Genomic DNA, 11,563 nt, shown 5'->3' on the forward strand with positions numbered 1-11,563 from the left:
CGGTAGGAGGCCATTCAGCATCTCAAGCCTGCTCCACCACTCAGTCAGATCATAGCTGATCTGCACCTCAATCTATTTACACGCCATAGTTCCATATCCCGTGATACCCTTGCCTAACCGAAATCTATCTAAGTCTTGAAAGCTCCAACTGTCCCAGCTTTTTGGGGAGAGAGTTTCAGATTTCCACTAACTTTTGTGTGAAAAAGTGCTTCTTGATTTCCCTCCTAAATGGCCGAGCTTTAATTGTAAGATGATGTCCCCCCGTTCTTGATTTGCCCATCAGAGGAAATCGTTTCTCTGTATCTACCCTATCGAATCCTTTTAACATTTTAAACACCTCGATCAGATCACCCCTCAATCTTCTATAATACAAAGCTGTGCTACTACCCTGGACTTCCTAACAAACAGACCCCAGTCTGTCAAATTAGGTAACCACACCTCCCCCCCCGCTGACCCTGAACACGGGGGCCCCACAAGGATGTGTGCTGAGCCCCCTCCTCTACTCCCTCTTCACCCACGACTGTGTGGCTGTTCATGGTTCCAACACCATCATCAAGTTTGCGGATGATACCACGGTAGTAGGCCAGATCACCAACAACGATGAGTCAGCCTACAGGGAGGAGGTCCAGCATCTCGTGAAGTGGTGCGCCGATAACAACCTGGCCCTTAACATCAAGAAAACCAAAGAAATCATTGTGGACTTCAGGAAGTCTAAAGGCGGAAGTCACACCCCCATCCACATCCATGGGGCTGTGGTGGAAAGGGTGGACAGCTTTAAGTTCCTCGGAGTCCACATCACGGAAGACCTCTCCTGGTCCCTCAATACCTCCTCTCTGGTGAAGAAGGCCCAGCAGCGCCTATATTTCCTAAGGAGGCTGAAGGGATGTAACCTGTCACCCCTGATCCTCTCTAACTTTTACCGCTGCACAATAGAGAGCATCCTGACAAACTGTATCACAGTATGGTATGGCAGCTGTAGCTACTATGACCGGAAAGCCCTGCAGCAGGTAGTCAAAACTGCCCAACGCGTTACCGGCACCCGGCTACCGACCCTAGAGCACATATACCAGAAACGCTGTCTACGGAGGTCACGGTCCATCATCAAAGACCCTACCCACCCCAGCCACAGTCTGATCGCCCTCCTGCCATCTGGGAGACGCTACAGATGCATTCGCACCCGTACGACCAGATTTAGGAACAGCTTCTTTCCAAGGGCTGTCATCCTACTGAACTTCACAAATAAACTCTAAAGCCTGCACATCTGCCAATGCACTTTATTATGGTTATGTTTATGTTAATGTATTACAAGCCAAATGTATGTTGAATGTTTAAATGTCTTAATCTAAATGTACACTCTCGGGAGCCGCAAACCTACATTTCGTTGTACTGCACTTGTGCACTAACAATGACAATAAAAGTTGATTTGATTTGATTTACCCGTGCTGCTTTAACCAATATAGATTCAATAGTTTGGCTACACACTGCATAGACCCAGAAATGAGATCCTCAGTAAAGATTCTGACTCCCAGTTCCTCGCCATGCCTCTGCTTCTAGCTCAGTTTCTCTCGCCCAATAACCAGAGTGCTGCTCAAGTCAAAAGAACCGTAGATTATTTTTAAAAGAGGAAGAGGCGGAAACTAGGCTGTGGTTTATGAAGGGTACAAGTGAGGAGAGCATTTGAGAACCTTGTGTTTGCGGTAATGATGGCATGGCTGAGCATTTCAGCTATAAAGGGAGTGAGCTAGGGGCGTAAATGGGCAGTAGGTTTAAAAAATGGAGAAAGGTGGTGTTGGCAATGGACTAGATTTGAGATTGAAAACTCAGCTCACTGTCAAACATTGCTGGGATCAGCCTCAGCAGCCAGTCTGGGAGGCTGGAGTCAGTTTGACGATCTTAAGGTGTGGGAAGATTAGACTCGTACAGGCTGTACTGCTGAACAGTAAGTCGGGTAGTAGAACAACAACCGTGGAGTCAATGGTGGTGTAAGAGAGAGTAAAGTTGGGTGTTGTCATCGTGCATGTGGAAGCTGAACTCATGCTTGTGGATGATCATCTGGAGTAGCACATATATAATGAACAGGACAGAGCCGTGGGACACAGTGGACAGGACAGAGCCGTGGGACACAGTGGAGGTGCTATTGTGGCGATGGGAGGGCGAGAATGAAAGATATAGCGCCTTTCACAACCTAAGGGTGTCCCAAAGTAATTCAGAGCCAATGGAGCGTTTTTGAAATGTAGTCACTGTTACAATGTAGGGAAGAAATACTGAGGTGGTGTACTGATTACGTAGGGATAGGTAGGAGTGCAACTGAGAGACAGTAGTACCACTGAGGTAGACCGTGGAGGAGAATAAAGTGGTCAAAGGTATCAAGGCAACAGAGAGGACGAGAAAGACAGCAAGCTACAGTCGTAGTCACACAGGATGGCATCAGCGACTTTGACCATGGCAGTTTCAACATTATAGGCTGATTAGAAACTGGTTCTAGTGGGACTAAAATGGGGAGCGGTGATAGAGGGGAGGATGTCGTTGGGTGACGATGCATTCAAGGACGTTGGATAAAGAGAAAATGTTAGAGATATTGTTGGTGACGATTGAGGGGGGTCAAGGGTGGAAATTTTCAGAAGGATTAAGGTTAGTTTTGTATTGGTTGGAAACAATGTCAAAAGTTACGGAGAGGTTGATGATGTCAGCAAGCGTGAAATAAAGGTTTAAGTAATTGGGTAATTAGGACCTGGACTAAAAGGGGTTTCTTGGAAAAAGTGATGGATTTTGTGGCAGAAATTAGTTTGATTGCTGGATGTAGAGTGGAAGACTAAGAGTTTAGGGATGTGCCTCGGTTAGAGGACTGATGGACTGGAGCAAAGAAAGGCAGAAGCAGCCAAGGAATGGCCTTGATATTGGAAACGAAGAAGCCCATGAGCTCCTCCTATCTAGAATCCGAGGTGGTAAAGGAGGACGTGAGGAAGAAAGATGGGGAGGAAGGTTTGTGGTGAAGAGGAGGAGTATGCCCTCCAGGGATGGTCCTGAAGTAATAAGATTTGGCCATAGAGAGGGGGAGATTGTACTCACAGAAATCACAGAAACCCCACAGTGCAGATAGAGGCCATTTCGGCCCATCGAGCCTGCACCGACACATATCCCACCCGATCCCCGTAACCCCTACACCGACACATATCCCACCCTATCCCCGTAACCCCACGTATATAATCCCCCTAACACTAAGGGTCAATTTATCATAGCCAATCAACCTAACCCGCACATCTTTTGGACTGTGGGAGGAAACCGGAGCACCCGGAGGAAACCCATGCAAACACGGGGAGAATGTGCAAACTCCACACAGTCACCCGAGGCCGGATTCGAACCCGGGTCCCTGGCGCTGTGAGGCAACAGTGCTAACCACTATGCCACCGTACTGTTTGAAGTGGTCAAGCCAGATCTGGTGGTGGATAAGCGGGTTGGATACGTGGCAAGTACGCACTAGTCTGTGACCCACAGATTCATATTTGTGGAGATGGCTGTTGTTCCAGGGGAATCCTGAGGGTGAGGGTGGACTCTGGTGGAGACTGGCTCTGAATGTAGAGGCAAGGTAATTACTGAGATGAACAGAGGTGAAGTGTAGCCGATGGGCCAGAAGAGAAAGTTAGAAAGTGAAGAAGGTGCAAGTGATGGAGTTGGAGCTAATTTTTTCTGAAGACAGAATGAGATGATGGAAGAGCCAGGAAGATATGTATAGTGAAAGAAATTACAAAATGATTGGAGATGGTCCTTGTAACCTCTGGTAATACACTACCTCATACATTGCTTAAGGAAGGATATACTTGCCTTAGAGAGGAGGCAACGGAGGTTCACTAGATTGATTCCTGGGATGAGAGGGCTTCCCTACAAAGACAGATTGAGTAGATTGGGCCTGTATTCTGAGTTTAGAAGAATGAGAGGTGATCTCATTGAAACATATAAGATTCTGAGGGGGATTGACAGGGTAGATGTAGGGAGGCTTTTCTTCTGGCCGGAGAGTCTAGAACTAGGGGCCATAGTCTCAGGATAAGGGGTTGGCCGTTTAGGGCTGATGAGAAATGTCTTCACTCAGAGGGTTGTGAATCTTTGGAATTCTCTGCCCCAGAGGGCTGTGGAGGCTCAGTCCTTGAGTATATTCAAGACCGAGATCGATAGATTTTTGGGCACTAAGGGAATCAAGCGATATGGAGATTGGGCGGTAAAGTGGAGTTGATTTAGAAGATCAGCCATGATCTTATTGAATGGCGGAGCAGGCCTACTCCTGCTCCTATTTCTTATGTTTTTAAGTTCTTACACAGTTCAGAGTGCGCCAACTCCCCCTGGAACTCTTCCTCCACTCTCAGTGGCCATGAGATACTTGTAATACCTTTGGAATAAACTACAAAATGTAATTTTGTTTGTGGAGATGTGTTAATACTGACTCAGAGGTTAAAGTAATACAACGTCTATCAACATTTATATATTCCTTCAAAAAGCTGTTTTTCTCTGAGCTCTGGTTGTCAGTATGACCATCGCAAGTCACAGTAATAAACAGTGCAGGGTCAACCTGTACAACTAGTGTGGAAGGGGCAAGGAAACTGTAATTTGTTGAATACTACTGTTCAACCTTTGAATTATTAATTCATTTTCTAGGCAAAATGTTCCCTATGAAAATCATGCCAGGATTCAGAAAAGGTTAAAGGACTTACAGCGTAGACACAATGAATTCCGAAGACTCATTTTGGGAGAACATTTTTCATCTACTGGTCTGTGTAATTCAACCAATTTTTTATCATCTACCTTGGTGCAAGGCACAGAAACACCATTCGTAAATATTCAGGTACCTAATTTTAGTGAAATTAGTAAATGTTTTCAATCTGCTAAAAATTGTCAATCGTAATTTTGTGTTTAATTCATATTCAAATATGCAAAAGATATATATACACAATATCCAATCATTTATACATTTTCTTCATTCATTATACTTTATATTCGATGAATAGGTCGCATCCAGCTGGGAAAAGGATAGGGTTGCTGATCTCTAGAGCTTCCTGTTCATTCTCCATACCATGTACGCTTCCAGCTGATTTCTAGTTGTAGTTCCTCAATCACATTGTCAGTTCTGCTGTGAGAGGAGCTTTGTTTTAGCACCATTAGTTTTATAGTTTAAATAATTTTGGCAAACTCTTCGATCAAAAAGAAACATTTGCAGGGCTATGGGGAGAAGGCAGGGGTGGAACTAATTGGATAGCTCTTTCAAAGAGCTGGCACAGGGACTTGTGTTCACCTTGCCACTTCCCCCTCTGCTTTCAAAAGACTCCTTTTAAAGAAAAACAGTCTTCAACTAGGCTTCTGGCTTCCTTTCCTACCTAAGTTTTCCCTCATATATAGGGTCCTTCCACCATGACAAATGCTTTGAGACACCTTTCTGTACGTGGGAATGTTTATTGTCATTGCCTGTGTCCTGTGCGGACAAACACTGGCAGTCTTCAGTTTCCAAGTAGTGACTTTTGTTTTGGTTGTTGAAGTATATTGCCTTCTGTTAGGATGCAAATTCCCAGGCATGCTAAAGAGCATTCCATTGCACAAGTACTCGCCATTGGGCTGACTCGGGGTGCAACTATCTTGCCACATTTTATCAATGAGCACTCAGAACCACTTCACTGTGGCACAAAAGCTACAGCATAGCTGCTTCCTAAGTTCGCCTGTTTAAACGGCCATTTGTGGAATGGCAGTGTGACTTGGGACATTGAGGACACAAGCCAGGAGCTGAGGCCCCCTCCAGCGTTTAAAGTACAACCCAGGTACATTATCCAGCCCCTGTGCAAAGCCACATGTTAAAGGTTGGACCTCCTGGGAACACTCAAAGCTCAGCATGGAATGATGTTGATGTTGGTAGACAACAGCTGCACCCACCCAGAGCCAGCGTTAGAAACCAACCAGCTGGGGAACAGAGCTCTGCACATTGGTCCACACACATGGGTGTGGAGCTCCTTTGTGACTGATCTCAGCACAGTTAGCAGTATAACTCCAGTTTTGTGACTGCGTTATTCTCTACTGAAATAGACCAATGTCCGGTCGATGGCTGTAGTATGATGGGAATGGTAGCACAGTGGTTATATTACTGGACTAGTAATCCAGAGGCCTGGACTAATGAAACAGAGTTCAGATTCCACTACGGCAGCTGGGGAATTTAAATTCAGTTAAATAAATCTGGAATAAAAAGCTAATATCAGTTCAGTAATGGTGACCATGTAACGACTGAATTGTCGTAAAAACCCATCTGGTTCACGAATGTCCTTTATGCCCGGTCTGGCCTGTATGTGACTCCAGACCCACAGCAATGTGGTTGACAACTGCCACTCGGTTGTCAAGAAGGTGACTCACCAGCACTTTCTCAAGGGCAATTAGAGATGGGCAATAAATGCTGGCCCTGCCAGTGACAATGAATGAATTAAAAAAGCACAGTGCCAGTATTGTACTGAAGTCATGTGAGCAGTTTAGCCCCATACTGGGGTAGGTGCATTCAGTTCCTTTGATGAGTTAATGGTTTTGATTACTTTTTAAGGAAACTAAAAAAAATTACAAAAGTACCATCTTGTGAAAGTCTTAACTAATGTTTTACAAGTGCATCACTTTTTAAAAGTTGCATGGTTTTTCCTCCACTATTAGGAAGAACAGCATCAAAAAGAGCTGTGCCTGCTCCGCAAGAGGCTGGAGGAACTCGAGACCAATCAGAAGCAGCAGTTGCACGAGCTTGGCGCTCTTGATTGACCAGATGTTCACAGTGCAGTGGGAATGCAGTTTTTGAGACTTCAAAAATCTTTGCGACTCAAAAAGAGCAGAATTAATTGTCATTAATTTGGTGCTAGCTATTTATTGCAGAGTTTTGAGTTTGACAATGATACTGTATGTGTTGAGCAATGTATATGAAGCAGGTTTATGTGACAGTGCCGTATCTCAAGTCTTTACAAATAACTTGCTGTGCCTTGAAAAAAAGTTCTGGTTTGAGCCTATGGACAGTGCAGTATGTTGATTGACTGAACTGTACACTATAAAATGATACCTCACATAGTCTACAGTGATCTTTCTCCCCCACCTCCAACCCGTGCACAACACTTAGACACGATTTCACCAAGGAGCCATTCTGCCATCTTTCTGATGACCCCTGCACGTGTAGAAGTTCAAAGGAAGATGAAACACTGACTGCATGCTGTGAACATAAGAACATAAGAAGTAGGAGCAGGAGTAGGCCATACGGCCCCTTGGGCCTGCTCCGCCATTCAATAGGATCATGGCTGATCCGAACCTAGACTCACGTCCACTTCCCTGCCCTTTCCCCGTAACCCCTAATTCCCTTATCTGCTAGGAAACTGTCTATCTCTGTTTTAAATCTATTTAATGTTACAGCTTCCACAGCTCTCTGGGGTAGCAAATTCCATAGATTTACTGCTCTCTGAGTGAAGAAGTTTCTCCTCATCTCAGTTGTGAAAGGGCAGCCCCTTATTCTAAGATTATGCCCCCTAGTTCTAGTCTCACCCATCAGTGGAAACATCCTCACCGCATCCACCCGATCAATCCCCCTCACAATCTTATATGTTTCGATAAGATCGCCTCTCATTCTTCTGAACTCCAATGAGTAGAGGCCCAACCTACTCAACCTTTCCTCATACGTCAACCCCCTCATCTCCAGAATCAACCGAGTGAACCTTCTCTGAACCGCCTCGAGAGTAAGTATATCTTTTCTTAAATATGGACACCAAAACTGCACGCAGTATTCCAGGTGTGGCCTCACCAATACCCTGTATAACTGCAGCAAGACTTCCCTGTTTTTATACTCCATCCCCCTTGCAATAAAAGCCAAGATTCCATTGGCCTTCCTGATCACCTGGTGTACCTGCATACTAACCTTCTGTGTTTCATGCACCAGGACCCCCAGATCCCTTTGTACTGTAGCACTTTGCAGTTTCTCTCCATTTAGATAATAACTTGCTCTTTGATTTTTTCTGCCAAAGTGCATAACCTCACACTTTCCAATATTATATTCCATCTGCCAAATCTCTGCCCACTCACTTAGCCTGTCTATGTCCTTTTGCAGGTTTTTTATGTCCTCCTCACGCACTGCTTTCCCTCCCATCTTTGTATCGTCGGCAAACTTGGATATGTTGCACTCGGTCCCTTCCTCCAAATCATTAATATAGATTGTAAAGAGTTGGGGTCCCAGCACTGACCCCTGCGGAACACCACTAGTTACTGATTGCCAGCCCGAGAACGAACCATTTATCCCAACTCTTTGTTTTCTGTTAGATAGCCAATCTTCCACCCATGCCAGTATATTACCCCCAATCCCGTGATTTTTTATCTTGTGCAGTAATCTTTTGTGTGGCACCTTGTCAAATGCCTTTTGGAAGTCCAAATACACTGCATCCACTGGTTCCCCTTTATCCACCCTGTATGTTATGTCCTCAAAGAATTCGAGCAAATTTGTCAAACATGACTTCCCCTTCATAAAACCATGCTGACTCTGTCCTATTAAATTATGTTTATCCAAATGCTCTGTTACTGTTTCCTTAATAATGGACTCCCAACATTTTACCAACCACAGATGTTAGGCTAACTGGTCTATAGTTTCCAGCTTTTTGTCTACTTCCCTTCTTAAATTAGCAGTTTTCCAATCGGCCGGGACCTTTCCTGAGTCCAGGGAGTTTTGGAAAATAATCACCAATGCATCCACAATCCCTACCGCTACTTCTCTCAAGACCCTAGGATGTAGGCCATCAGGTCCGGGGGATTTATCCGCCTTAAGTCCCATTATTTTACCGAGTACCACCTCCTTAGTGATTTTAATCGTGTTTAGCTCCTTCCCCCACCCCCCCCCCCCCCCCCCCATTGCCCCCTGTTTGTCCAGTGTTGGGATATTTTTAGTGTCCTCTACTGTAAAGACTGATCCAAAATATTTGTTCAGCGTCTTTGCCATCTCCATGTTCCCCACCACTAGTTTCCCGGTCTCATCCTCCAAGGGACCAACGTTCACTTTAGCCACTGTGAAGTCTGTTACATGCTGACGACAACCTCTTTTTTAAATTAATAGTATGAAAGCTCTGGGAATATACTTGACAACTGGAATATTATGAGTATTCCCCATACTTCCAGTTCTTCTGCTTCTTCAATCCCTACACCGTACCCAGCCCAGAGGCTAGCTAGACAACTTTCTAGCACCTTGTAATCAGACACTAGTGTGCGTAGACACTAGTGTGCGTAATCAGTGTGCAAGAATGCTCTGAGATGACTTGATTGCTTTAACTGTTTGTGGATGCATCCAGTGGGAAATTTGCCCTAGTAAGAATCAAATTTAAGAATAGCAACAAGTTTGAAAGCTGCCCCTTTTCCAGAGCGCAGAGTCGCACCACTCAACAATCAGCCACGATTCTGGAAACACTTCTTCACACAAAAGGTAGTGGAAATCTGGAACTCTCTTCCCCCAAAAAGCTGTTGATACTGGGTCAATTGAAATTTTCAAGGCTTGTGATAGATAGAATTTTGTTGGGTAAGGGTATTCAGGGATATGGAGCAAAGGCGGGTAAATATAGTTGTACAGATCAGCCATGATCTAATTGAATGGTGGAACAGGCTGGAGGGACTGAACGGCCTCCTCCTGTTCATGTGCTGTGGTTTTTCAAACAAACACCACCCTTTCCAGAGGAAGATTGGGTTGATGTTTCACATGTCACCCTTCACTGGAGCAGAAGAACTGTCCCACCCAAAATATGCATCTATTTTCTCTTTCGGAAAAAGCGGTGGTCAGCTTGCTTTTCTTGAATTCAGTTTCCTTTTTACCAGCCTTACTGAACACGTTTTGTTGGTTTTCCACCTCTGCAGGGGGTTAAAAAAACCTTTTAACTTACAATTGGAAGAATAAAGGAAGGAGATGAGATTCAAAAGCTAAATGCCGATGAGATTTTTTTAAAGCTCCCAAGTCTAAAATGACGAGCGTTAGATGGGGTGGGGGGGATCTAAGAGGAAGAAAACTGAAGTTTTAATTAGAATAAAGCTTAACTCCTAGGCTTGCTTAAGCTCACTGAGGCAAAATGACACCACATTGCAGTTTCTTGGCTAAGCCCCTTGTTCGTGCACACCATGGAGACAGCCAACCAACACGAGAACAGTGAGCCTACAGTAGCAGGCTTGCTTGCCAATGTACTGTAACAGGAAATTGAAGCTTGCAAGTTAAAGCTCAAATCCCCAGCAGCAGGCAAGAAAACATCTCTCTGCTTAATTTATTTCTTCCTTCTGCATTTTATAATAGCAAAGTGCGTACTTCAATTGTAAACTGGGGTATTGTGGAATTCTTACAGAAGAGCGTATAAAATGTTACTGTAAAATGCATTGTAGGTGTAAGCGTAGGGATGTTCTCTGGCGATGAGTGACTGTCCTGGATGCATTAAAAAAAATAAACTTTCAGATGCTTTGTTCAGCTTTCTTTATTTTTCCAAAACTACAGAATGATCTGCTGTCCCCCCCACCCCATCTAACGCTCATCAGTTTAGACTTGGGCGCTTTAAAAAAAAAAAATCTCATTGGCATTTAGCTTTTAAATAACTGCATTAACTAAGCCTCAAGCACGCGCCCACAGGCCTCTGGTTTGTGTTTAATGTGTATTGACAGACAGCTTGAAAGTCCTTGCCAAGAATAGCAGCGACAGTGGTATTTGAGTCATTACACTTTATATGCTTTTTTAAAAATATGTAATTGTCCCAAATTTGTGTAATTTGTACAAAATATATCTAATTTATTACAAACTTATGTCAAAAGATATTTTTACAACATGTTTGTTGCTCATGGTTTTATTCTGGTTTGCTTTTTTAAAAAAAACGATTATTTCTTTGCTCTGATCATTTTTGTACAATTCAAGTGTTTCATTCTTAATTGATGTGATTATAAGCACAGTGACTTTGGAAGGAACAGCTGTTTTATTGATCGCAGACATCCCAATACTTGTCAAATAAACATTTTGCATGTTCATAGTGTTTGTATATAACTGGAATCGAGGTGCAGTGTGGATCTGGACGCGCGGTCAGGGCTGATTAAAGAATTCCCAAAGCCGGCTGATAAGACAAGCTGCAGTCCAGATAGCACAGCACAGGTGGGCAGATGAAACGTTACAAAGACACGCTAAAGACCGCCTTAAAATCTTGGAATATTAACCCCGATCTGTGGGAAGACACAACCATCATTTGATCAGGACGGCAGCATGTCTGCGCGGTTGGTTTGAATGAATTTGAGGCTGAGAGATTTGGTTGCCAGCTCAAGACAACTCGTCTCCCCGTCTCGCAGTGCGATACGTGCGGCGGCCAGGGTCTTCAATCAGTGCGGCCACAACAACAGACTCCTCCGTCGACACAAGAGACCCCATCAAATAAAATTCACCCATTTACTTGATGCGCACTGACTGTTCTATATTGTAATTTAGAATGATTATAAACACAATGAAAGTTGTAGGGCATCCTCCACATGGCTCTTGCTCCATTAAGATGTTTTTGCATTTAAAGTTGCGATTTAAGTTTTCCTT

The 11,563-nt window shown here is 44.1% G+C and overlaps 1 protein-coding gene across 4 annotated transcripts in view; it reads left to right on the forward strand.

Moving 5' to 3' along the window:
• Nucleotides 1-11,014, forward strand: part of cep83 (centrosomal protein 83) — a 104,199-nt gene extending 93,185 nt beyond the window's left edge. For all 4 annotated transcript variants that reach the window (XM_086009827.1, XM_086009825.1, XM_086009828.1 and 1 more), the window contains exons 15-16: nucleotides 4,648-4,834; nucleotides 6,667-11,014. In XM_086009827.1, coding sequence (XP_085865953.1) covers nucleotides 4,648-4,834; nucleotides 6,667-6,768 — 289 coding nt within the window. In that variant the 3' untranslated portion in view covers nucleotides 6,769-11,014. The remainder of the gene's footprint in view (nucleotides 1-4,647; nucleotides 4,835-6,666) is intronic.
• Nucleotides 11,015-11,563: the final 549 nt, after the last annotated feature.

This window comes from Somniosus microcephalus, chromosome 17 (genome assembly GCF_052327205.1).
Source record: "Somniosus microcephalus isolate GS21.2 chromosome 17, FLI_Smic_1.0, whole genome shotgun sequence".
Classification (NCBI taxonomy): Eukaryota; Metazoa; Chordata; class Chondrichthyes; order Squaliformes; family Somniosidae; genus Somniosus; species Somniosus microcephalus.